Raw genomic sequence first — 27,075 nt, 5'->3', positions numbered from 1 at the left:
TCCCCCCACCCCCACTCCACCTCTGCACCAGGGATGACTTGCAACCTCTCTGCCTTGCTGGTGCAAGAACTTTCTGTCCAGTTTTGCACACTTTGTACCTAGGGAATTGAGAGGAACCACTGGATTTGTCAATGACCCAAGCTGGACTGGGTTGAAACCGGCCAGACACATGGGGGAGGATGCAAGAAAGAGAGTGAAGGCAGACTGGGGGAAGGGAGGGGAGGAATTGGGGAGAGGACAGTCCTGGGGAATGACGGGGGTGGCTTCCCAACCAAATCATCACCACACACACACCCCCAGCTGGGAAATACTTTGCCCACCTAAGTGCATTCATGAAGTAATTACCCACTGGCTGCCATACAACAACAACAACAACACTTTTTTTTTTTTTTTTTTTTTTTTTATTGAGCCCCTGCTATATGCTTTGCACTTACTGGGACCTCAGAACAGCTCTGGTACAGAGGAAGAAACAGGCTCAGCAGGTTGTCACTTGGTCATAGAGGCAGGATTCGAACCCAAGCCCACCTGATTCCAAAACTCATAGATGGGTTTCCTTAAGATGGGTGTGACAGTAAGGTGAGGGGTGGGATGCTTCCAGGAGGGCCCTCAGTGCCACTTCACGTAAGACCTTGGAGCTGAGGTCTCCCATAGTTGGGGTGGCTTTGTTCTCGGACCATCTCTTCTGAGCTGGCTCTCAACATGGGGGTCAGGGGTGGAGGGTGGGGAAGGAGGGGATCTGGCTGGGTCCTAATATCTTAGCACAAATTGTCCTTTAGAACTGGGGCTCACTGCGGATTTTGAAGTTTAAAAACATTCCATCTCTCCTGGATCTCTAAGGAGTGAAATGAGGAGCATGGGGCTGTTAGAGGAGAGAGGAGCTCAGTGAAAATGGAGATGTGGTCTCAGAAGGGAAAAGGGGAGCCCAGAGCTTGCACAACATAAAGGGCCAGGGCTGCCAGAGTCAGTTTTCTCATCTGTGTGGCAGCAATGAAAACACCTGGGGGTTGCAAGAGTGTCTCATGCACTGTTGTCTGGGATATAGTTAGGGTGCAGAGGATGTCCAGCAGCTCCAGAAGTCCAGCCATATCTGGGGATGCTGCCTGGGGCTGGGCCTATCTGGTTAAGGGGCAGACATTAAGCTCTATGGGGTGCAGTTACAGCCCATAGTAAGAAGTTCCTGAGAGCTGGGAGTTGGTTGTCATGGGGACGATGCAGACAGTCTCTATGGTGATAGCTCGGTGAGGGGGTGCTGCTGACCTGGGAAAGCCTAGGGGGAAAGGTGTTCTGTTACCTCAGACACCAGAGTTTGGTTTCCATAGCAACAGCTATGGGGTTTAAGCAGCTTGGAGGCAGAGTTTGGAGGGTGGCAAGGAGCTGGCATGCACCTGGGGAAAGGGGCAGGGTGTTTCCATGGTGAGAGCCAGGGAACTGAATGCTGGGTCACTCTTGGGACAGTTAGGGGGTTGGAGAGGGTGGTCTTCCCGACTGTTGGTCAGGACGGGGACATCCAGAAGTGAGTAGTAGCTCTCTAATGTCCGGAAGGTGAGATGGGGAAACGTGTGGTATCCATGGTTACAGCTGGCGGAGGCAGGTACATCTCCATGGGTGTGACTGATGAGGGAAGGGCTGTGTGACTAGGTTACAGGTAGAAGTTGGGCTGGTCGCCTTGGTAACAATGGGAAGTGGGACAGCTTGTCTCCATAGTGAGTGACATGGATCCTATAGATCCCTGGGCCCAGGGGATGGTCTCTTTGGTGACAGCCAGGAAAGAGGCCATCAGGTAGGAGCAGATTTGCTCCCTCCAGAGATACCTGAGGGGCGGGGCATGGCCACCAGTCATGCGAGCCAGCTGGGGCATGTCAATCTGTTTTAGTGGGTGACAGACAAGGCAGGTCTTCCCTGAAACTGGAGGGGTGGGGGTATTCAGGGTGACCTGGGAACATGGCCTGTCATTCTGCACACTTTGAGGGATTCACAGGGGAAGGAGGAATAGGGATACCCAATTTCCAGGTCATCATTGGGGAGAGGACAGAAGCCCAGTCTCCATGTGATCATGGGGCGTGATCACCCGGTGAATTCGGAGATTTCCATTTTTTCTACATGTAAGGGGGAAAGGGGTTCAGTGTCCAGATGACCATAGGGGATTAATCTTCAGTCTCCAGGGAGATGCAGAGGCCCTGAGGCCAATCTCCAGATAATCCTGGGGGTCCAGCCTCCAGGAGACCATGGGGGATGGTTCTGTCTGTTTTCAAGTAACCTCGGGAGGCGTGGTCAGTCTTCAGGAGACCTCAGGGTCTGTTGCCCTCCAGGGTGTTCGGGTGGAATGCCCCATCTCCTGGGGAAAGTCGAGGGAGGAGGGGAAGTCCACTGTCCAGGAGAGGTGTGGCCTTGATCAGTCTCCCAGAACTGGCTAGTCTATGAGGACCCCAGGGGGCGCAGCCGGTGTTCAAGACCACAGGAAGCCCCGTCAGCCTGCAGGGCGCCGCAGGGGGCGTGGCCAGTCTCCAGTCACGTGGCCGGTCTCCTAGAGACCGCAGAGCACTCGGCCAGCCGCCAAGCACCCCAATCATCTGCGCCCAGGGCCTAGACGCGCAACGGGGTCCAAGCAGCGGGGTCGCGCGCGCCTCCGGCCCAGCCACCGCCTCCGGCCCAACCCCAGCCCCAGCCGCCGGGCGCGGGGTCCGGCGCACCGGGCGCGCGGTAGCAGTAGACGCCAAAGAGGCGGCGCGTGGCGTCGGGGAATCCTAGGCTGCGGACGCCGGGCCGGCGGCCCCCGCAGCGCGCGCGCGGGTTCACGATGGGGTAGCGCGCGCTCCCGTCGGCCAGCCAGCCCGCGGTGCAGCGGTCCAGCAGCTGCAGCTTCCACGCCGCGAAGAGCTGTCCCACCTTGGCCACGGCCGCGCCGCGCGCCGCGCACGCACGCGCTGCTCCCGAGAAGGGCACGGGCCGCAGCGGCTTCAGGAAGAACACACGTCCTGCAGTGGAGTGGGGGAGAGTGCTTAAGGCCAATCTCGGGAGCTGGCCTCCCCAGGATTCAGACGCTTTCCACCTCCCACGTGCCTGCAACCCTGGACCCGAACCACAGGACTCAGGAGCACCCCCACCCCTGCAGTCCTGGATCCCAGCCTTGGCCGGGGCAGCGTCGGTGCCAGGCGATGCTTGACTGCCGCGCCTTGGCAGTCCGGGGGTGGGATATCCCGGTCTGGACCCCCCGCCCCGAGGGTCGGAGTGGATAGAAGGGGCTAAACGGAGGGAACTGAGAGGGCGGGAAAGAGATTGAGAGGGAGGGGGACCTGAAGAGGACTCTCAAGGGGCGGGGCCTCGCGGGCGGGGCGGATCCCGAACCTGCGGGGGGCGGGGTCTCCTCCCTGGGGGCGGGGCCTACACACCCGGGAGGTTGGATGTGAAGCAGAAGGCGTCGTAGCGTTCCTCGGCGTTATGGCGGTAGCCGTAGTTGCGCACGCCCCCGGAGGCGCCGCCGCCGCCGCCGCCGCCGGTCCCGGCGCTCCCGGCTCCGCCCAGGCCGCCGCAGGGCTCCCGGGGCTGGCTCACCGGGTACTGCACGGAGCCGTCGCGCAGCCAGCCTGCATTGCACCAGTCCAGGCCATCGCGCCAGGCCGCGTGCAGCTGCTCTGCCGACGCCAGGATGCCGTCCTGCTCAGCGCAGGCGCGCTGCGCCTCGGCGAAGGTCAACTTGTAGCGGCCTCCACGGGGGTGGTAAGGGAAGACAACGCCTGGGAGGACGGACATAGGGTTCAGCTCGGGAATCCCAGCCCTCCCCTACCCACCTGACATCTGAGGTGCTGCGAAACTCTTCAACCTAGAGTTTCCACTCCATCCCTCACTCTGGCCTTAGTCCTACCACCCGGGTTCTCAGCTCACTCCCCTTGTGGTTCCCCTTGCCTTAAGCATGGGATTCACTTGACCTTCCCTTTTACTTACTTAATCATGGCCACCCACTTCTACCACTGGAGACCTTTGCTTATGTACTTTGTTTTCCACTTCTCCCATCTGCTGCACTCCTATTCATCCTTCAAAACCCAGCCCCCACCACCCTTCTTCCTTCAGTCTTTAGTGCTTCTGACAATTCCTCAGCACTGGGAGCTTCCATCTGGTCAAGCCCTGAGCCCATGGAGCTGGGAATGTCTGTGACCACTGCTGACTCCCCCAACAGGGACCCGAGACCTCTTTGATCCCCAACATTATCCAGGGCAGTTCCCACTGGTTTCTCTTCCACCTTCAGTTCTTATAACTTGTACTTCATTGGACCTACAGTCAACTCAGCTCATCAGCATTCTGTGTGTGTGTTTGAGGGGCAGACCTTGGAGATGGAACATGCATCTTTCAGCAGACTCTGGGAGGAGCAAACAGGGGCCAGAAAGAAGACCTGGAGCCTGAAGGCCGAGGCTCGAGTTCTAGCTCCACCACTCACTTGCATGTACCCTGGGCAAGGCTCTAACCTCTCTGAGCTAGTTGCTCATCTGCTGGTAATAGCATCTCCCTCAGACTTTTTGGGAAAATTAAACAAGAGACCTCAAAGACCTCTTCAAGCTCTTTGAAAATGTCCAATAAAGAAGAGGTGCTGCTATTATTGCTGTCATTTGCTATTGTTGGGAGGTTCAACAAGTAAGGGCTCTGAAATCTCTCCCAGAATCTTCTCTGGGGGACTGAGGAAGGCGACCCAAGTGGGAGACAATTCCTCAGATAGAAACCCCACTTTCCAGCTCCACAGTCAGAGCACCCCATCTCCCAGCCACAGTGATTGGCTCATGGATGGACACATGACTCAACCTGGGCCAGTGAGGGACAACCCTGAGACTCTAGCTAGCACTGCTAGGAAATTAATAGCTAAGTTGGAGGAGGGAAGCCTGGCTCTACTTTTTGGTTCCACCAGGGGAAACCTGCCTGAAGAACGCTCACTTAGGGAAACAGAGCTGAGGGACGAATTCCTGACATGGTGTGAGTGGATCTCCCTGGATCTCGCTGGGCCTGGATCCTACCCCCAGGGTTTCCCAAAGCCCTTACTGTTGGCACTTTAGACTGGATCATTCTTGGGGATGTGAGGGGGGAGAGACACGACTGTTCTGTGCATTGTAGGATGTATTGCAGCATCCCTGACCTCTACCCACTAGATGCCATCAGCAACCCCCTCTAGCCATTGCCAATGTTCCTGGGGAGGAAATTCACCTCAGATCAGAACCATTACCCTACCCTACCAAGCCTCAAATTCTTTTAGGCCAACTTGATTTGGTTTCTTTCCTTTGCAATACTTCCTGCCTTCCTCCCTTAGAAACATGCTTCATCCTGTCCATAAGCTGGTTACCTTCCAGGTCCAGCTTGACCATGCCAGTGTCATCCTCCAGCTCATTGGTGACCTCGCATTCGTAGCGCCCGTAATCCTGCAGCGTAACATTTCGGAGAACCAGGGAGGCATCCCCGGGTCCATCGCCCTGCAGTTCGGCCCGCCCGCGGTAGCTGCCAAATGCTCGGTGCTGGGGGCCCAGCGCCACGAAGACGTCGGCAAAGGCCAATGGGTCCACCACCTTGGTCCACTTGAGGCGCACCCCGTCGTGGTCGTGGGCGGCTGCCTCATAGTGGTAGCGGCAGGGCAAGACGATGGTGCCCCCCCTGTGACTGACCACCTGCCCGGGCGCTGTCTGCACCACCACGGAGCCCGACTCACCCTCTGCGGGAGGGTCAAGTAGGGTTCAGAAGAGGTCCTAGGGGGCGGGGTGGGGAACCTGGGGAAGGGAATCCCGGGAAAGGGAATTCCAGGGACGTGCTGTGGGAAGAAGGCTTGGGCGGAGTTCAGGGGGTCAGAAGGTTAAAGGAGATCAGGAAAGGGAACTAGGACTCAGAGGGTGAGGGACTTGCGGGGGGGGGGGGGGGGGGGCTATGACCCTCAGGAATGCTCCATGCCTACCCACTGTATCCTCCCTGCTCCCAGGCAGTCACATTCGGGCAGGACTCCTGCAGGGCAAGACCTGCTTCCGCTGTCAGACTCACCGAGCACGTGCACGACCTTCTTCCGTCCGCGCTGCGCCCCTGCGGGGGCTGTGAGCAGCAGGACTCCCCAGGCCGCAGCCCAGAGCGCGCCGGCACCGAGGGCCGCCCGAGCACACACCTGGGGGCACAGGGTACTCGGTCCCGCCTCCTGGACTTGGCCTGTCGGAGGACCAGCCCCCTGACCTTCCTTCCCCACCGCGAGGACTTCTCGCGTGCCCAGGTCCCTACCCTGGCCAGGGTCCCAGAGGACTCGCCCAAGGAGAAGGCTGGCGGACCCTTCCAGCCCTCCCCCTCCCCCCACCCCCCTACCTCCCTACCCCCGCCGCACTCTCCCGGGACTTCACATTCCCGCTCCTCCACCAAGCCCACGCCCCCGGGCTCACATGCCCAGGGTCTGGCGCCGGCAACCCGCCAGCTCCCCTAACCCCAACCCCGATGGCTCGGAGCTCCGCCCCCTTCGTGGCCAGCCCCGGCCGGGATTGGGAGGGAGGGGGGATGGAGCTGGAGCAGCGGCAGCGGCAAGGTTATCGGTGCGCCAGGAGACTGCAGCAAAGCGGCCGGGGTGTGGGGGCGGCGGGGGAGGGGGGTGCGAGGGGGAGAGTCAGAGACGGGTAGAGACGCGGAGAGAGGGCGAGGAAAGGGAAAGAGACAGAAAAGCAGGGAGAGATGAGGAGAGACGGAGGGAGAGGGAAAGACACAGAGAAGGGTAAGGAAAGATGGAGAGACTGAAGGGAGAGAGGAAAGAGAGCAAGAGGGGCAAAGAGAAGAGAGGCTTGGAGGGAGGGAGAGATAGAGACTCGGAGGATGAGAAGAGGGACCAGGAAGACCAAAAGAGGGAGAGAAAAGTAGGGAAAGGTGGAGAGGGCTAGAAAAGGAGAGGCAGAGTTGGAGATGCAGAGATAGAAGAGGGTGAGAGACGGCAGGGACGGGAGAGACGGAGCGGGGAGAGACTGAGAAGAGAAGCACGGGGGGACGCAGATTCAGACACGGAGCCAGACAATCCCAGAGAGGCACCTACCGGGACCCGCGCCCGCGGCCCCACTCACCATCTTGCCCGTGCGGCCCCCGCCGAGCGGCCCCTACGCGCCGGGACTGCGCTCCCCGCACACCCAGGAAGGACTGGGCAAGTCCCTTCGGGCGGCGCAATCCCGGCGTCTGCCTGCAAGGGGAGGAGGGAGGCGAACGGGGGTGCGGGGAGGAGCTTTAAAGGGAACGCGGCGACGCGCACTCCTCGAGGAAACCCGGGCGCGGGCGGAGGAAGGACCGCACTGGACAGTCAGTGCAGGACAATGATCCTGCTGGCTGATCTTGGGTGGGCAGAGGAACCTCTGGGCCTCAGTTTAACTCTCTGTAAAATGGAGGAAGGGAGGAAGGGGGCCTGACGGAGTCTTCCATCTAGGATGCCCAAGGTGAGCCGGGGGTGGGGGGTGGGGGGCTGAGTAACCTGGGAAAGGGGCGTGGCCTGCAGGCCTCAGTTTTCCCATTTGTCACTTGGTGGCCATCCAGGTGTCTTGGGCCCTGGCACCCAAGAGGGGCTCACTCTGCGGGGTGGGGGCCCACAACAGTCACACACTCTGCAGAGGGAACATGCAGCAACAGGTCCAAATCTGACTCTGCCTTTTACCTATGTAGGACCTTGGAAGAGGGACTTGGTATCTTTGAGCCTCAGTTTCCACCTCCAGGAAATGGAGTGCTGTTTTTTCGTTTTTTGTTTTTCAGGTTTTATTTATCTGAACTAGACAGACAGACAGACACACACACACACACACACACACAGAGCGAGCATGTGCAGACAGAGGGAGAACCAGACTCCCTGCTGGGCAGGAAGCCTGATGCGGAGCTCCATCCCAGGACACTGAGATCATGATCTGAGCTGAAGGCAGATGCTTAACCGACTGAGCCACCCAGGCACCCCAAGTACTGGTTCTTTGGTGAAGATCCAATGGTTAGACATACAATGGGTTCCTAAAAAATGTTGGTAGGGGTGGCGAGCAGGGGAGCCTGATCAAGCCTCTGACCCACTCTGGGCCTGAGTCACCCCGAACCTGGCCCTTTACCCAAGTTCAAAAATCAAATCAGGAAAAAAAAAAATGAGCCTTTCCCCCCAACCCCTTGGCTGCCTCCTCAGCCCCAGTTTCCCCAAAATATGAGCCAATCATACAGCAGAGTCAAGGTTATAGGGTCCACGATTGGATGGGCTAGGCCAGGGCTCAGTCCTTTAGCTCAGATGCATCCAGGAGCCATGACCTCTGATCAGGACATTTGCAGCCTACGAGCTCAGTTTCCCCATCAGGAATATGGGGTGAGATCCAGCATTATAACGCTTGAGGTTAGCCCTTGGTAATGGTATATGGTAGGTGCTTAATAACTGTGCCACACCATTTGTTATTATAATTTATTGTCAGATTTTGGGTGTTTCTCTCCTGACTGACCTCAGGCTGGTCTTTGGACCTCTCTGAGCCTCCGTTTTCCCCATCTGGAAGATGGAGCTGTGCACACCAGCCAGAGGCCGACTTCTGCTGTCCAGCACCTCTGGCTCCTGGTGGTCATGCTGGCAGTGATGGGTAGGCCCTCATGGGGTGAAGCAAGTCCTTCACCTCTGAATCCTGAAACACTCAGGCAGCAGCAATATTTGGGCATCAAAAGGTTTTTTTACTAAAAGGATGCATGGGGGTATGATGGGTAAATTCTGGAGTAGAACAGTCTGTGTGGGATTGGGGTACCATGACAGTTGAACATGTCTAGCCCTCAAGGGCACATGTGTCCCCTGGGTCTCCCATCCAGCTCATTGGCCTGATACCATCATAGCCAGAACCAAAGACACCTGGAGATGTACTTCCTATCTCTAAGAGACCCAGCCCACCCTTCCCACAGCAGGGCTGGCTAGGTATGGAAACCGAGTCCTGGGTCGTCTCCAGCCCTGTCAATGCTCCTTCTTGTGGTGTGCCAGAGGACCAGGGGGTGGGCGCAAGAAGAAGGCAGGCCACCACAGGCAGCGGAAGGCCAGCAGATGGGGACCCAGCGCATACAGCAGGTTGTACCCGAAGAAGCTGGCCCAGGCGTCATCAGGCACGCGGTAGGTGAAGGGCGTGCGAAGATGCATGGAGGCACCCATGTGTGAGAACTGTGCCTAGTGGCCACACAAGGAAGATGTATGTCAGGAGCCAGGAGAGAACAAGTCCCAGCAACATCCCACCTTAGGGAGCCCAGGGGGTCCCTGTCCCTCTCACTGGCTGCTGACATGTCTCCCCTCTCTAGTTCATCTGTCTGCCTCTAAATATCTCTGGGTCCACATTTCCTGTCTGTCTATGAACCTCTCCCCAGCTGTCTAACCATTACCATCTTCACACTGTTGGACCCTGTTTTCCATCTCTGATCTGGGTCCAGCTCCTCCTCCCTACCCCAAGCAGCTGCCTTTGACACAAATCCTGTTGATTTTACCCCAGAGATGTCTTCCTGGTCTCCACTGCTCGTGCCTCAGGCTTCATAACTTTCCATCAGGAATCCTGAAACAGGCCCCCCAGCTCTGACTGGGCCTTCCACAGCTCAAACACATTCCATGGCTCCCCCAGCTCAGAGTTCAAAGCCTTCAGTATCTAGCTGTCAAATTCTCTTGCCTCTGCCTCTGTGTTGTGGTTCTACTAAACCACTATCCCCCTCTATGTCTTTATGCTGTTCCCATTTCTGAAATGCTCTTCCTTGCCTAGAGAACTCATATCCATACACCAAAGCCCAGCTCCTATGCCCACTCTTCTAGGAAACGTTCCCCTTCTGGAATTGCTCTCAGCCCCTATCCTTTCCTCTCTCTAGTTATGACCCCATGGGGTTGGGAGTGTTTGGGTCAGGTACTTTCTCCTCGTAACTAGGGAACCCTAGGGTACCAAGCTGGGGCTGGGGCCTCTCAGAGGCTCAGCATCACTCTGTTCAGGGAGAGCACAAAAGCATTTGATGGGCAGGCAGAAAATTTCTTCCCTACAGACCCAACCACACCTTCCCCGCCCCACACCACACCTGGCCAACAGCTCCAGCAAACACCAAGGCCCAGTCAGGCAGCCAAGAACAGCCAGGGAAGATGAGGGCATAGGCAGCCAGGCCATAGAAGGGCAGAACGTAGAACATGTACACCAGCATCTGAAGGACACACAGCCAATAGAATGAGCAGCAGCTGCCTTTCTGACACCCCTGAGGTGGAAGCCCCAGGGAGGATCTGACCAACCTCAGACCTCAGGCTCTCTGCACATCTCAACCCTGTGTACATGGCTCCTCTATTTCCCTTGCGTATCCAGCCCCCTGAGCTCCACCACATACATACATACACACACTGAACCCACCCACATTATTCCAGAAGTGGCAGGTGACCCTGGCCTGGCCAACTGGAACACTCCAGTCGTCCCCCCCCCCCCCCCCCCCGGCCATAATGATCAGTGACAAGATGGGCATATTATTCAGTGATGATGGCATGTGGGCCAATCAGAGCCTGCCTGAGATTTATGCTTAAGCTCTGGATATATAAAAGCTCACATTCCTCTGGGGTGGCTAAGTAGGGCAGATGGCAGCCTGGAGCTGCCCAAGACTATCTCTGCAATCCCACAAAGTGACTACTTGGGAGTGGAGTCCATGCAAAGAAAACAGAGCCCAGAGACACAGGTAGCCTTAGCTCCTAGATCCAGCCATACTTGAAGACCATATCTGTCTTCCAAAATGAATTTTTGATAGGACAACAAACTGACTTGTGTTTCCGGTACCTGCTTCAAAGAGGACTTGCTAGACCTCTATCCATGGCAGGACCATATGCTCTCTCTTCCCATCTGTCCTCTCACCTGCACCTTCGGATAGGCCACGGGGTCCCGTAGGTATGGCTCGTACTGATAGATGTAGACAAAGCAGGCATCTGTGGGGCAGTCAAGCACCACCTGGAGCAGAGAGACAAACCAACAACCTACCTCAAGAAGCCATTTTTCCCACAAGAAGCCTTTTCTACCCTCCCAAGCAAGTCCCATACCCCTTGCTCTGGCCTCCGTTAGCCTTGGTTCTCTCTCTTTGGCTGGGAAGGGTACAGAGAATGGGGCTTTGTCATGGAACACTCAGATGAGACTTGATGAAGAACTTCCCTGGTTGATGAGAAAGGCAAGCAGTGGCCTTTTTGCATTGGCTAAAGGAACACGGTTGACGGGGACAGAAGAGTGGGCTGGAGGCAGAAGAAAGATCGGTTGACAACTGCAGACTCACCAGGCCCCGGAAGAAGGTGAAGAGTCCAGTGAGGGTGAGGTATATGACAAGGGCCAGGTCAACTGGACGTCTCAGGATGCCCTTTCTTTGTTCCTCCTGTACCTGCCCCATAGGAGACAGACAGTGTGAGAAGTCTGGTATCCAGCAGGCACTCAATAAGGCTTCATCCCTTCTTTCCTAATGGCCAAGGAGATGCTTCCAAAGAGGCAATGTTTCTTTTGTTTTTTTAATATTTTATTTATTCATGAGGTACACAGAGAGAGAGAGGCAGAGGGAGAAGCAGACTGCCCTCAGAGAGCCCAATGTGGGATTCGATCCCCAGACCCCAGGATCACGACCTGAGCCAAAGGCAGAAGCTCAACCACTGCATGACCCGGTGCCCCTACCCCCCACTTTAAATATTTTATTTATTTATTTGACAGGGAGAGAACACAAGCAGAGGGAGCAGCAAGCAGAGGCAGAGGGAGAAGCAGGCTCCCAGCTGAGCAGGGAGCCAGAGCAGGGACCCTGGGATCATGACCTGAGCCGAAGGAGACACTTAACCGACTGAGCCACCCAGGCGCCCCCAAAGAGCCAATGTTTCCGATCAGAAGTAACTCTAATGAGGGCCACTCAGGCATGTTGGCACTTACCATAGTGGGGTTACAGCAGGTTGGTGCCCGGGACTGGTTGAAGATCCTCATGCCAGCCCAGCATGGGACTAGCACATAGGGGATGGCAAGGAATAAGGTGGGGCTGACCTCTGAGCTGTATTTACCTATCATGGTAGGAGAGAGGGAGTATCACTCAGTGAGGATCACTCAGGCCTGGTGTGACCCATGAGTCACACCAGACCCCCTGGCTGGAAGTAGTAATTCACAAATGCAATCTATTCAAGCTCTGGCACCTCTGGCTCCCCAGTGCTCATAAGGTGGTGTCCATGTTCCTCAGCCCGGCCTGCTTCAATTTACTTTCTGGATATGGCTTCTATGCTTCAGCTGTTCTTTGCTCCCCTTTGATACACTCTGGGTGTCCCTCCTGCTCAGCCACCCCCCACATACTGGGCTGCCTCTCCCCTCTACCTCCCAAGACCTACTTATGAATCTTCTAGGTGTAGCACAGTGACCCAGACTGAGGAGATGGGATCCTTCAAAACCAAGTCCTTACCAAGGATGTTTCCTGGGAGGAACACGAGGATAGTCATGATGAAAGATCCCAGCCAGTATAGTCCAAGGTTCCGGTATCTCTTCCTGGGGCAGGGGATGTGGGGTGACCAGTAGATGCCTGTTCCCCAGTCTCAGAGCCCTAGCAAGGGTCTACCCTGGGCTCCTCAACTCTAGGTCCCTCCCAGTTTTGTCCAGGACAGAAGAGACAACAGGGAGATGAATGAGGGACTGAACAGACCGTCTGTCTGAGGACAGAAGTGACTGCCTAGGCACAGGAGTGTACAAGACAAGAGAGCTGACTACCATTCACTCCTGTGACATTCCCTGGAAACTTCTCCTGACCACTCCTGGCTGGAGCCCTAGAGAGGCCTTTCCCCTACAGACACTTCTGATTGCATCCAGGATTGGGACCCCACCTGAGGACTTGATCTCCTTCCCAGGATCCAAGTGCCACTCACCCATCCCCCCACGAACCTTCTGCGGATGGCACCAGCCATGGCCAGGTAGAGGAGGTAGTGAACCGTGCCATCCCAGTAGCAGATGAAGACTCCGTGTGCAGTGCGCAAGTAGGGCTCTCCCTGCAGGGGCAGGTCAGGGCTCAGCTGGGCAGCAGGGCAGGAGGCATCCCTGGCGACCCCCTACATACCTCCTTGATATAGAAGTCCATGAAGCCCACCACGTAGCCATCTTCCTGGAGAGCAATCAGGAGGTCCACCACAGAGGTGAAGGAGAAGACAGCAAATACTGTGGGGAGAGTGGGCGGGGCATGGCCCAGGTAGGGGCGGGTCCTGAGGCAGCGTGTCTGGGACCCAGAGTCCAGGTAAGGAACTAGGCTCAACTGCTCCCAGTCACCAGTCCACAGGTCACATGACCCACAGCCCTGCCTCTTGAGGAGGCACAGTCCCTGCCTCTGGGAGTCCTCAGGCTGAGAAGGCACTGACCCTGCCCTCAGGAAATCCCAAAGTGATGAGGAAGTATGGTCTTTTAGGGGCTCCCAGTCTGATGGAAAGATACAGTCCTGCTCTCAGGAGCCCCAGGTCTGAAGTGGGAGGTCCTCTGAGGTTCCCCAACCAATGAGGTTTCTCCAGTCTCTTTGAAGTTCTCCAGTCTGATGGAAGCCCTTTAAGGGGATGGAGGAGGCCCCTGCTCACACAGTTCTCTCCTACTGACTCACCAGCATAGAGTGGGTCATAGTAGATCTCGCCGGGGGACAAGTTGTAGATAGTCACAAAAAGAAGACCCAGGATCAGGGCACTCATCAATGCCAGCCCCAGGGGGCTATAAAGAGGGAAAACAAGTCAGAGAGGCCAGGCCCAGTGCTGAGGCCCCACCCCACCCTGGTGAGGGCAAAAGCAGGTTCCAGGATGCTCCAGATATTGAGACTGAAATTTTTCCACCCAGGAATCTCCTATCCTGAAACTGCCCTTTCCCTTCACTAGGCTGTTACCTGAGCTGTTTCTCCCTCCTGGAAACTCCTTCCAGAAATCTCTTCCACTTGGCAAACTCCTACTTATCCTTTATGGCCGATCTTTCATGGTTCCTCCTCTAGGAAGCCCTCCCTGACTCCCTAGAAAGACTCATTGCCAAACTTAGGCCAAGTACAGAGGGGGGCATCAATTAACTCTTTCTGACTACACAATCCATCCCGTCACTTGCTGATACATGTTTGATCCGGTTTGCTGCCAGTCATTCAACACCACAAAGCCACTGTGTGGCCAGACCCAGCTTCTAAACCTGTCAGGTCTCTAGTGCTCAGCACTGTACACCTCACTTTCTGAACCTCCTGACTCCTCCCAGCTGAAGTCCAAATGCTTCTATCAACTCCACCCAACCCCTGCCCTGATCTGTCCCGATCAACCAGGTAAGACAGGTCAACCAGTTGCATAGATAATAAATAGAAGCCAGGATGGAAGCCTCCAACACTAGTGGGAAGAGTGGGAAAGCTCTTCAAGGTCCTACACTCCCCTACACTCTCTTCAAGCTCCTACCTTTTCACGGACCCCTTTGACACCTAAGATCCCCATCCTGGCCCTATCTGACCAACAATGACAATTATACTAATCAGATGAGACCACACAAGCCTATGCACATAATTTGTAATCCTTAACTGTAACTATGGGATGAGGTCTAGGATTATATTCATTACACACTGAAGAAACACAGGCTCCCAGAAGCAATCTGGCTCACCCAGGATCCAGGGGGATGGAGGCAGGAATTTGTACCCAAGGAGCCAACCCCACAGTCAAGACTCCCTCTACCCCATGTCTTGAGTTGAGCTAGGTTGGGGAGTGTGAGGGCTTGCAGATGCCCGGCACCCTAGTGACAAGATCCACAGGGCTGGGGTTAGGAGACAAGAGAGGTCACAGCATGTAGGGGACACTGAGGCTAAAGACAGGGTGGGCCAAATTTTAACAGAAGAAAGTCTCAGGCCTGCGATAGGCGATGGAGGGGTGGTGGAACAGAACTCCAGTGTGCCTGTGTCAAGAGCTGGGTAATCAGAACCTTATCTGGGGCAATACTTTGACCTTTGGTAACTTTGGAGCTGGGCACATCCCTGGAAAGATCCCAGAAACCCTCCAAAACTCTGCCCTGGGGGTGGGGGGGTCTGCTCTGTTTCTCAACCTCCTTTCCCTTCAAGCCCAAAATGTCCTAGGAGCGCCCCGCCCCCCCTCCCCCCCATCAGCACAGAGCTGCCAGGCCCGCGGAAAGGGGCCTTCAGGTTGCATGGTGGGGGACAGTTCTGGCCTAGCCCCCTCCCTCCCGGCAGGAGCCGCGTAGGGACTCAGGGCTCGGGGAGCCAGGCTCGCCGCTCGCGCATCCTCGCCTCCCGCCACCGCCGTCCCGGTCCCCCGTTCCCCCTCCCCCGAGGCCGCCCCGGCCCCTCCCCTCACGCACTGCGAGAGCGCCGAGACGTGGCTGAGCACATAGGACAAGGGGAGGGCGCCGAGCGACAGAGCCGCGATCTTGCCGGCCAGCGGCGGGATGTCCATGGTGGCGGCGCCTGGACCCAGGCTCGGTCCCCGCGCGGCCTCCAGGGCGCTCCGCAACTCCGCGGCCGCGCGTCTAGGTGGAGGGGGGGTCAGCAGGGACCTGGCCGGCCCCGCCCCGCCCCGCCCGGCGCAAAGGTCGCCCCCCGCTGCGCCAAGGGCTGGCTGCTGTTCCCTAACAGGCCAGCGCGTCCCGGGGAGCCTGAGGCCCCTCGCCCTTGTAGCGGTCCCTTCCCCCACCTCTCCTCTCACTTCTCAGTAGCCTTCCCCGCTGCCCAGCCTCAGTTTCTCTAGTAAAGGTTAGAACACCTTGTCTCTGGACGCTTCCGCTCTTGAGGCACGGGACTGCAACCTGGAGGCCCGGGCTAGCAACTTCGTTCTAAGGGAATTTGTTCTCCAGGCCTTCTTATGCACTTCTGCTCTCTCTGTCCTAAGGACCCGTGTACCTACCTTGACCCTGAACGGGTCCCGTTTTATTTTTAAGATTTTATTTATTCATGGGGCAGAGAGGCAGAGAGACAGGCAGAGAGAGAAGCAGGCTCCCCACCGGGAGCCCGATGCAGGACTCCATCCCAGGACCCCAGGATCACGACCTGAGCCAAAGGCAGATACTCAATCAGTGAGCCACCCAGGTCCCCAAAAGGGGTCCCTTTTTTTTTTTTTTTTTTTAAAGATTTTATTTATTTATTCTTGAGAGATAGAAGGAGAGACAGAGCCCTAAACACAGGCAGAGACAGAGCCAGAGACACAGGCAGAGGGAGAAGCAGGCTCCATGCACCGGGAGCCCGACGTGGGATTCGATCCCGGGTCCTCAGGATCGCGCCCTGGGCCAAAGGCAGGCGCCAAACCGCTGCACCACCCAGGGATCCCAAGGGGTCCCTTTTTTTAAAAAATTATTTTATTTTATTTATGGTAGTCACAGAGAGAGAGAGAGAGAGGCAGAGACACAGGCAGAGGGAGCAGCAGGCTCCATGCACCGGGAGCCGGATGTGGGATTCGATCCCGGTTCTCCAGGATCGTGCCCTGGGTCAAAGGCAGGCGCCAAACCGCTGCGCCACCCAGGGATCCCAAGGGGTCCCTTTTTAATTCCACATTCCCTAGACATTCCTCCCTCTAGGATCAAGTGGGCATTGGAGGCATTCCGCGCTGATGGATGAACCTCCATTGCTTGGACACAGAGTTTCCTTCAGGGCCCTTGGATTTGAATGTTCACAGTGGCCACACAAGTTTAAACGTGTGTCCCAGTGTAAAGTTTTGACTCTGGGGATCATCTGGAGGCAGGCAGCCAAGGTCATGGGTTGGGTAGTCCCTTGAAGGACTTGTGTGCTGTGTTCCTCCCATATAGCCTGGGCACCTCAGGGGAGCGTCCCTGCTCAGTGGGTGGGGTCAAAGGGAGGGAGTCCTAAGGATGGGTTTAGATTAGGTGTCGATTGCTAGTTTGGTGAGTTTGGAATATGTTTCTGCCCAGGAGAATGGCTCTGGCCGGGGGCCGGGGTGTGGTTGGGGGGCTCAAAGGGGAGAGCTGAGGGAGGATTCAGAACAGCCTACAGGAGGCTGGAATGGGTCCAGGGGAAAATGCAAAGGGTAGGCGGGGCTGCACCAGGGAGGGGACCATAGTAGGGCGGGACAAAAATTAGGAGACAGCAGTCTTTGCCACTCCCTCCAACCAGCTTTGAACTCTGGCCCATGTGGTACTTGTGGTTATTAGGAAACAGTGAGCAGGTCTCCACTCAATACCTGCCCTTGAGGGGGCCCCCAGTCTGCTGGTGGGGAGACTTCTAACCCTAACCCTGTTTCCATGCAATCCCTTGGCCTTGTGCCAGCTGGGTCCCATCTCTGAACCTGGGTGACAAGATGATATTCTGGCCACCAACCTGACAGCCTCCCTCCCAGTTGTCCATTGCCCACAGGGTTAAAGTTCCGGTTCCTCTGGGCTGACCTGAGGCTCCAGTCTCATTTCTTGACTTTTCCCAATTCTAGTGATGCCGACACCCCCAGGCCTCTTTTCTGTCTGCAAGATGGACCCTCTAGTATTTCCTCACCCCTTAAAGCAGATCCTAATATCCCTTCCTCCAGGAAGCCCTGCCACCCTAGCCCACCCCTGCAGGGCCAGGGGTGTCTGATCCAGTTCTGTCTAGCAACCTGGCCTCGCACCTGTGTTCAGGATATGCCTGTACATGCACATTGAATTTGGGTGCCATTCTCTTCCAACTCTCCACTTGCCTGGGAGTCAAGTCCATGGGCTGAATCTGGAGAGCCTCCAGGTTACTAATTCAATTGAAGGGTGACCTTGACCTGGATGGCGAGGTGCCTGTGACCAAGGCCTAGGGTCACCATCAGTGGAGCTTCTGGCTGCCCAGAGTTACTTTTTTTCCCCCAGAGCTACTCTTGTGCTCAAGACCCAGGACCACTGGGCAGCCTCCACACATGCGAATGTCACTCTTTGCTCTGCCCCGGGAACAATGTCCATGGAGGGGATGACAGGGTGGCATATGTCATCCCAGGCTGGGCTTTGCTGTTGAGACCCCCCAGTCCTGGATGCATCTCCCTCCCACCCCCACCACCCCAAGCCTGCCTCTAAGAGAGTACCCAGTTCCTCTTTGGTTTTATCGGTTTTCAGCTTCACTGCCATGTACACAAAAAAGACTGGCTGCCAGGGAGCAGATCCTATCCATCCAGTTCACATAATTGGTGCTGTTTACTGAATGACTGAATAAGAGAATGCAGGCTGGCCCAGAAGCCCCATTCCAGCTGGAGTCTTCAGAGCCCATGAGCCCAAAGGGGCTGAGCAGGACCCACTAGGCACATACTCTATGGATTCCTGGGATCCTACCCAAACTGCTCACTCAGCAGCTTGAGTGAGATCCCCAAGTGGTCTTGGCACAAATGTGAAGCATAGAATCTGGAAATGGAGGGAGCACCTGGCATGCTTCATCTGTCCACAAAGTTGTCCCCCAGAGGCACAAGCCCCAGGGCCTCATGTGTCCAAGCACTGGCAGGACCCAGGGCTAGTTGCAGGGAGGGGCTGTCAGCGCCACCTGCTGGTGAGGTGACTGGCACAGGCGTGCCCTAGGTCCACCTGCCCAGCAGATCTGAGGATAGCTGGGCAGTGTCCTGGGACCCCTTCCAACCTAACTCCTGCAGCAGTGCTACACTGGAAGATCCTTGATGCCCCTCGTCCAGGTGCAGCCAGGTCTTAACTGATCAGCCACCAGCCCCTCTCAGAGGGTCTGTAGATCCTCCCAACTCTAACCTAGGCTGATGATGGCCCCATAGGCAGAAAAAGGTCTAGGTGGTTCTCTTGTATTTCTTAGGCACTAGGGAATGTTCCCAGCAGCATCCCAGCCCCAGCTGCCCAGTCCAGCCCCGCTGCTAAGGAAACAGAGGGGTTTCTGGTGATGGCAAAACCAGGCTGCCATGGTAGGCAAGCACTGGAACTTTAATACACGGCACGACACTCGAGACAACGGGAAGGGCAGGCAGAAATGCAGGCCGGAACATTCCACAGTCCAGGGATGGTCAGTCATTTGGAAAATACATTTGTGGTTTTTCCAGAATACTCAGTAGTAAGGCCGTCTGGGGTTGTTCTGTGGGAGGCAAAAAAGATAACACAGGAAGGGGGTCAATGCCATAGACAGCAGTTCCTCCTGCCTATTAGAACATGCCAGGGAAAGCTGAGCTCACATTCTCCAGAGGGGAGGGAGGTGGAAGAGTTGCTAGTGAGACCTGGACTAGCTGGACTGGGGAAGGAGGGACAGCTCTGTTACCAGCACTGCCACTCCCCTGTTGAGATTCTGGACAGCTTCACCAGGAGCTGTGGTGGGGGCTGGGGACACACGCACCAGGGGGTTGGGCCGGAAGCGGTAGGCCAGCATCATCCTCTTGCGGAAGGCCTCATACTCATCATCCTCCTTGGAGAGCTCAGCTGGCCGGTCGATGCCAAAGCCTGCTCCATCTACTGTGGTGGTGCCTCTGCAGGGGGGTGACAGGACCAAGTGAGTAGGGGGCCAGCCTGATGCCAGCAGGAGGATTTGCAGAGGGTGCATACACTCACTTGTTGACTGGGTTCTTGATGCCCTGGCCCTCTGAACCCAGCCCATCGCCCTCCTTCCAGCCCATTTTCATCAGCATCTGGTAGCCGATGTTCTCCACCGTCAGCTTGAACTCCTTGTACTCTGAGTAGTCAGGCTCTCGGCCCTCCTGCAGGGCAAAGAGGTCGCTGTCATCTACTGGGGCTGCAACTGTCCCAGGTCCTGGCACTGGCCTGAACACTAGCCTCTGCTCCGCCCACCACCAATGGCCTCACTGACTGCTGGGACCACATGCCCAACTGCATCCTCTGTACCAAGTCAGATTCCTTGACAAAAGACCAAGATGTTCCTTTTCAGGGTCCCCAGGGCCAGACTTTGTACCAAGCTGCCTGGGGCAAAGTAAAAGAGGGCAAAGTGACAAGTCACACAGGCCTTACCCACCACGGGAAAAGATTAATGGTTCATCAACAAAGAAAAGCCCTACATTCCGAGGGCAATTCGTTGCACAGAATGCTGAGAAGATGTGGTCAATAAGGTGACCACCTTGTTTTTTTTTTTTTTTTTTTGGGGGGGGGGGGTTACTGTTTATGACAAATGTCCCCCACCCGTGGTCTTCAAAAATATGGAACGCTTCCTGTATTTGCATGTCATCTTTGTATAGGGGCCATGCTAATCTCTGTATCGTTTCCATTTTAGTACATGTGCTGCTGAAGCACAGGTGACTGCCTTGTTGATGAGGTTACATGGTGCAAAAGCAGTTTTATAAAAATCCCCCAAAAGATAACATGGGATATGCCCCGTCAGCTGTCTCTCCTCAGAAGCATGATGACAGCATGGGAGGAATGTGAAGTTCTTCTTCTGGAGAACCCAGTCCATGGGGGCTTCTGCCTGAGGAACGCTTTGCCTATAAACTGCACGTAATTGGCTCCACTGAAAGCAGAATTTCCTTGAAGGCTTGGGAACTGTTTCTAAAGCGGCAGCTGAGCTGCTTTTTACTAAATCCCTCCACAGACGGTGTCTATCATCAACAGATGCCTCCTGGGCAAGAGGGCCCAGCTTCTCCTGTGAACGAGGGGGGCCTTGAGGCTGCCTCAGGCGCCTGCCTCGTGAGGCTAACAGGAGGAGCTGGGCCACTTGAGTGGCTGCCTGCTGGACAGCCCACAGCAGGGGTTGGTGCCTGGAGACCCTCCCAGCTCACCTTCAGGGCCTTGAAGGTTTCCATGAACTTCTCCAGCTCATCTGGTGGCAGGAAATCTCCAATAAAGTGCTTGCCACGGCCCATCTTTGTCAGCTGCTCGGCCCACTCTGCCCAGAGAAGCAGGAAAAGTGAGAGAGGAAGAGGGTGGCCCCCCAACACAGATATAAATCCTGGCAGGGTGCAGGGAGTCGTAGGAGAATGAGGGGGAGATGCTGACCCAAAACCCTGCTCCTACAGGCAGCCCTGCTAAGTGCCATGTTCAAACAGCAGTGAACACTTAGAGAACCACTCTTTTCCAAAGAGGAAACAGAGACAGAGAAGCCAACTCTCTTGCTCAAGGCCATACAAGTTGGGCAGGTGGTGCCTCCAGGTGCCTTTCCGAGCAGGTGAGTGAGGCTTCCTGAGTCTGTGGTGCAGAGGGCACGGCCTCACCTCTCAGGTACCCTCTCACTCCACCCACAAGGTGCTCCTTGGTATACCCCGAGTCTTGTCCATCTCCATGCGCCGCAGCTGGTGTTCCCAAGTGCCCAGCTCACTGTCCACCTCCTCATCACTGTCGTAACCATGCTGATGCTGCTGCAGGGCCTTCTCCCACAAGAGCTGCATGTCCTGCATCGCACGCTTGTGCTGCATGATCATGTCATACATCTGCTGCATCTGTGGGCGGCACATACCAGTGAGCAATGCCACGTACCACATGTGCAGGGGGCTGGCCCCTTTGCCTTACCTATGCATGTCAGGTGCCCTCCCTAGGACAGACACATGAGCAAGGCTTGGAGCAAGTGCTCAAGAAGACACAAAGTCTTATATCAGCGCATGCCCTGGGTTCTTTGAATCCCTGTGCTGAGCAAGGAGAATCCTTCTCTGTTTCACCCAGTCTGGCCTGGAGCACAGCATGTCCTGGATACCCTTGCTATGGACCAAATGAGGGTACCGCAGGCCCCTGACCACGGAAGGGTTGAGGCTGAGGTGGCACAGCTGCCAGCCTGAAGGAGGTGACTGGGGTGAGCTGTCCTCAAGGACCAACAGACGGATACCTGTAGTTCCCCAGGAAAGCAGCAGAGAAGCAAAGCCAGTTCTCACTCCAACACAGCCCAACATCAAATGAGCATTTGTCACATGGTTCAGGGCACCCAGTGCTAGCCAGGCCTGTCCTGTACTGGATGTTGGAGGATAGTGGACAGAAAACTAAAATGGAGCCTACCTAGTCAGGAATAGCCCACAATTGCGTTGGGTGGGGTGCAGCTGTAGAGCACCAGCCTAGGGACTACCCAGGCAGTGTGAGAAGGCCTCAACTCTGGGTTCAATGCAGGCTGGGGAAGGCCTTTGGGAGGTGGGATGGGGCCGACAGGGACATGCCTGCCCAAGGACCTCTCCCCTGAAATGGATCCACTCAACGCAGAGAAGCTCAGAATATGACATGACCGTGGAACTGTGAGAGGAGGCAGGGGACAATACTCCACCAGACCCTCTGGAGCCTGTCTGCTCTGCCCCACAGACTTACCTCCTGTTGCTCCTTCAGCTGCTTCTTCTGGGCATCTGACAGCTCCGTGACACCCACCAGACCTACAGGCTTCCCTTTCTCATAGCCAAGCCCCTTGAGGTCCTGAACTGGAAATAAGACACAGGCTGGTCAGCAACGGATGCACGGGTCCAGACCGGCTCCTGCATGTGGCACAGAGTCCATGCGCTGACAACACCTGAGGCACACAGCACACATGCCAGAGCCCTCACATCACAACAGTTGTTATCCCTGTCACATGATGACCCTGAGGGCCTTACTGTGCTATATCTCGTGCACCCAGTTTCACCCTCACGTGACCTCTCCACGCACGCTCTATACCCCCATGTTGCAGATGCCAACATCAGAACTTTGAGGTCCAGGGCCTCACTCAAGGTCACATGTCTGATGGGTGACAAGACAGGGACTTTGTAAAAGCAGAGACATGAAAGTGGAAATAAGCATGTGCCTGTGTGTGTGCATTCACACACGGACTCTTGGAAATAAGCCCTTCAGGGAACAGAAACGCAGCATAGACACACAAGGGTTCAGAGTCTGGCATAAGACTCAGCTGTGTAGCTGTTAGCTCCTTCCGGGGAGGCAGCCGACCATCCTCAAAGCAACTGACATTTAAATTGGCATCAGTTTTGGAGCTTGACTGGAGCCAGCAACACTAATGCACATGAAGATGCTGTGACAGCCCCATCTGGGTGGCGGAAACCACCACCCCTCAGGCAGTAGCTTCCTGGGAGAGAAGTTGGGCAGACGGAGGTACAGAGGAGAGGCCCTTCTGGCATGTGCAAAGAGCCAGGTCCTCCCACCACACTAGGGCTGGGGATTCACCCCCAAGAACCACTCACAAGTGCTCCCTGACCCCAAGTTTTATCCTAATACCTTCCTGAAAGGTCTGTGTGGGAGCCTTGTGAACAGGGCAAGAGAGCCAAGGTCTGAGCAGTCCACTCTGTGCCTGGACCTTGCCCACTGTCCCTCTCCTTGGGCCTTTTTACCAGCAAGCAAGCAGGCAGGGGCTGCTCACACTCCCCCAGGGATGACATGGGCCAGTGGCATTTAAACCTGGATGCGAGCCTTTAGAGCCTATGCCTGTACACTAGACCACAGGGGAGGCTTCCTCACCAGCTATGAGCTGGGGCCAGGCCTCAGAGACAGTGGTTCAGAATCACGACACGGACGCATCAGAGCAGCACGCAAGGCTGAGCATCCTCCATTACAGCAGGCACCAGAGTTCAGCACTTGGTGGCAATCTGACATGAAGCACCCTCAACCCTGGGGAGACATGCTACCTAGAACCCCAGGGTGTAGGAGAATCTTCACTAGCTTACTCCTTGGACTGAAAGACCACCTTCAGAGCTGGACGGGCAAGGCCAATGGGCAAGACTGATGGGCAAGGCTGACAGGCCAGCCATGTGACTTGGGTGAGCTGCCTTCCCTCTCGGCCCATCCTTGCAAAACAAATGTAGTGACAGCACCAGGGCACCTATGACTCCTCTATGCTTGTCTGTCCAGGGGTGAGGGAGGCTGAGAGGGTTCAGACTGCAGTGCAGGCTGAGTGGAGGACAGTAAGCTAGATGCCCGCAGATCGTCTCTCTCTGTCACCTGTTCTCACCTGTTCTCACCTGCAGAATGGGAGGACAATAGACTCCCTACCCTGGTGGGTTTGTGGTAGAAAAGGAGAAATGAGACCATACACTGGCCATCTCTGAAATTGTCAAGTAGGCAGATGTTGGAGTGGACTGTGCAAAACTGACTGTGGCAATCATGGTACTTATCATGTATTTCCTGAGCTTTTGATGAGAAGAATGGATCCAAGCACTTTAAAGCTTAAAGGAGATAACAGGATCCATGTAGATGCTATCTACAAGAGACTCGCTTTAGATACAAAGTCACAAATAAGTTGAAAGTGAAAGGACAGAAAAATGTACTCCATTCAAACAGTAACCAAGAGGGGGCTGGGATGGTCATACAAGCGTCAGACAAAATAGACTTCCAGTCAAAAAAGATTACAAGAGACAAAGAAGGAATTTCTATATTGATAAAAAACTTGAATTAGAAAGAAGATAAAACAAATATATACCAAAAATTGACAAAACTGAAGGGAAAAATAAACAGTTCTACGATACTAATTAGAGACTTCAATACCCCATTTTTAATAAGGGACAGGATATCTAGATAGAAAATCAATAAGGATGGAGTACCTGGGTGGCTCAGTGGGTTAAGCATCTGCCTTCTGCTTAGGTCATGATCCTAGGGCTCTGGGATCCAACCCTGTGTCAGGCTCCCTACTCAGAGAAGAGTCTGCTTCTCCCTCTCCCTTTGTCCCTCCCCCCTCTACTCATGCTGTCTCTTGCTTTCTCTCTCTCAAATAAATAAAATCTTTAAAAAAAAAGTCAATAAGGATATAGAAGATTAAACACCATAACTAATGAGACCTAACAGATGTATATAGAACATGTAACCCAACAATGGCAGAATATAGTCTTCTCAAGTGCACAGGGAACATTCTCCAGGACAGATTACATGTTAGGCTACAAAATGAGTTTCAATAATTTTTTTTAAGATTTTATTTATTTGAGAGAGAGCACATGAGCAGGGAGGAGGAGAGGGAGGGAGAGAGAGGGAGAAGCAGACTGCTCAATGAACAGGGAGCCTGATTCGGGACTCAATCCCAGGGCCCTGGGATCATGACCTGAGCTGAAGGCAGATGCCCAACTGACTGAGCCACCCAGGTGCTCCAAGTTTTAATAGATTTTAAAAGACTGAAATCATAATCTTTTCTGATCACAATGGAATGAAACTAGAAATCATTAACAGGAGGAAAACTGAAAAGCTCACAAATACGTGGAAATTAAACAGCTCACTCTTAAACAATCAATAGATTAAAAAGGAAATCACCAAGAGAGATTAGAAAATATTTAAGAGGTGAATGAACACGAAAGCAGAAAACACCAAAACTTACAGGATGGAGCAAAAGCAGTGCTACAAGAGAAATATATAGCTATAATCACACACATTAAGAAAAAATGATCTCCAATCAATAACCCAACTATACACCTTAAAGAACTGAAAAAGAAAACTAATTCCAGAGCTAGCAGAGGGAAGGAAATAAAGATTTGGGAAGTGGAGAATAGAAATATAGTAAGAGAAAATCCACAAAACCAAAACTTGGATTTTTTGAAAAGATAACAAAATTGACATACCTTTAGGCAGACTTCCTAAGGGAAAAAAAAAAGACTCACTAAAATCAGAAATGAAAGAGAGAATATTACTAATGAAATTACGGAAGTAAAAAGGGATCATAAAAGATACTTTGAATACCTGTTAAGCCAACAAGTTGGATAATCTAGATGAAGTGAACCAATTCCTAGAAACATAGAAGCTATCGACGCTAACTCAAGAACAAAGAGAAATTCTGAATAGACTTATAGCAAGTAAAGAGATTATTGAATCAGTAATCAAAAATCTCCCAACACAGAAAAGTCCAAAACCAGATGGCATTACTGGTGAATTCTACCAACCAACCATTCATTCATTCATTTATTTATTTTTAAAGATTTTGTTTATTTATTCATGAGAGACACAGAAAGAGAGGCAGAGACACAGGCAGAGGGAGGAGAAACAGGCTCCATGCAAGGAGCCTGATGTGGGACTTGATCCCAGGAATCCTGGGTCACACCCTGAGCCAAAGGCAGACGCTCAACCAGTGAGCCACCCAGGCGTCCCTACCAACCATTTAAAAGAACAATTAATGCTAATAATTGTTCCAAACAATTGAAGGGAATATTTCCTAACTCATTCCATAACACTAGTATTACCCTGATACCAAAAGCAGACAAAGACACCACAAGAAAACTACAGACCAACATTCCTTATGAATATAGATGCAACAAACTGAATACAGTAGCATGTTAAAAGGATTATTCACCATGACCAAGTGAGATTTATCCCAGAAATGCAAGGGTTGTTTAAATAGAGTTCTGGTACCAATTCCAATGTGTGTGTGTGTTGGGGGGATGCAGTGGAAGGTCCCTCCCATCAACGAGCAATTTTCAGACACCTGCTGAGTATCCAATAGTTCAACTCAGTTCTCATACTATCCACCAGGAGGTAGTAGCATCAGATTCCATGGGTTAAGGTATCAGTCTTATAAGACTGCTCCCCTCCCCAGCCAACTTCAGCTGCCAACTGCAAGCCAAAGTCATCACCTATGCTTCTGGCTGGCTATAGATCAGAGGTTCCAATGATCCCCTCCTGGGTTCAATTAATTTGAGACTGGCTCACAGAACTCAGAAAAACATTTTACTTACCAGATTACTGCTTTACTTATAAAAGGATGTAAGTTAGGAAAGCCAGATGGAAAAGATGCCCTGGGAAGGTATGGGGAAAGTGCCCAGAGTTTCTATGCTCTCTGAGCATGTCACTCTCCCTGAACCTCCACACCTTCACCAAACTGGAAGCTCTCTGAGGCCTGTCTCTTTGGGTATTTATGGAGGGTTCAGTGCATAGGAATGATTGGTGAAATCACTAGCCACCGTTGACTGATTCAACCTCCAGCCCCTCTCACTTCCCTGGAAATTAAAGTATGGGAAAGTTCCAACCTTCTCTTCATGGTTGGTTCCCCTGGCAACCAGCCCCCATTCTTAGGTGCTTTCCAAAAGTCACCTCAGTAACATAAACCCAGTTGTGGTGGAAAGGGGCTTATTATAAAATAACAAGACCCCCATTTCACCTTTATGGCTCTGAAGCATTTTCATGAACTGAGGACGGAGACCAAATAATACAACAAAAGATGCTCCCATTGCTCTTATCACTCAGGAAATTCCAAGGGTTTTAGGAGGAACTGTGAGCCAGGAACTGTGAACAAAGACCAAATACATATGAGAAATATTACTTTGGTCATCTGAATGGCCAGATATGTATTTCTTATAAACCACAATATCACATGGGTCAATATAAGAAAATT

At 54.1% G+C, this 27,075-nt stretch overlaps 3 protein-coding genes and 1 pseudogene across 3 annotated transcripts in view; all 4 read right to left on the bottom strand.

Annotated features, from left to right (window-relative positions):
* Positions 1-744: 744 nt before the first annotated feature.
* HAPLN4 (hyaluronan and proteoglycan link protein 4) lies at positions 745-7,189 on the bottom strand. The gene is made up of 5 exons (XM_025989461.2): positions 7,053-7,189; positions 6,007-6,124; positions 5,324-5,686; positions 3,390-3,734; positions 745-2,975 (listed from the first exon to the last, which is right to left on the bottom strand). Exons 1-5 carry the CDS (start codon positions 7,053-7,055, stop codon positions 2,584-2,586), a joined length of 1,221 nt encoding a protein of 406 aa, XP_025845246.2. The 5' UTR covers positions 7,056-7,189; the 3' UTR covers positions 745-2,583.
* Positions 7,190-8,387: 1,198 nt separating this feature from the next.
* Positions 8,388-15,476, bottom strand: TM6SF2 (transmembrane 6 superfamily member 2). The gene is made up of 10 exons (XM_025989455.2): positions 15,276-15,476; positions 13,555-13,658; positions 13,027-13,124; positions 12,855-12,958; positions 12,382-12,464; positions 11,868-11,992; positions 11,236-11,337; positions 10,827-10,919; positions 10,018-10,137; positions 8,388-9,136 (listed from the first exon to the last, which is right to left on the bottom strand). Exons 1-10 carry the CDS (start codon positions 15,368-15,370, stop codon positions 8,930-8,932), a joined length of 1,131 nt encoding a protein of 376 aa, XP_025845240.1. The 5' UTR covers positions 15,371-15,476; the 3' UTR covers positions 8,388-8,929.
* A 3,280-nt stretch (positions 15,477-18,756) lies between these two features.
* SUGP1 (SURP and G-patch domain containing 1) overlaps positions 18,757-27,075 on the bottom strand; it is a 32,483-nt gene continuing 24,164 nt past the window's right edge. Inside the window, exons 9-14 of the mRNA XM_025989446.2 lie at positions 22,101-22,207; positions 21,076-21,253; positions 20,597-20,703; positions 19,422-19,567; positions 19,210-19,339; positions 18,757-18,954 (exon numbers count right to left, since the gene is read on the bottom strand). Coding sequence (XP_025845231.1) covers positions 18,928-18,954; positions 19,210-19,339; positions 19,422-19,567; positions 20,597-20,703; positions 21,076-21,253; positions 22,101-22,207 — 695 coding nt within the window. The 3' untranslated portion in view covers positions 18,757-18,927. The remainder of the gene's footprint in view (positions 18,955-19,209; positions 19,340-19,421; positions 19,568-20,596; positions 20,704-21,075; positions 21,254-22,100; positions 22,208-27,075) is intronic.
* Positions 20,015-20,114, bottom strand: LOC112913329 (U6 spliceosomal RNA; annotated as a pseudogene).

This window comes from Vulpes vulpes, chromosome 9 (genome assembly GCF_048418805.1).
Source record: "Vulpes vulpes isolate BD-2025 chromosome 9, VulVul3, whole genome shotgun sequence".
NCBI classification, from domain to species: Eukaryota; Metazoa; Chordata; class Mammalia; order Carnivora; family Canidae; genus Vulpes; species Vulpes vulpes.
This window is presented reverse-complemented; position numbering and strand designations above follow the sequence as displayed.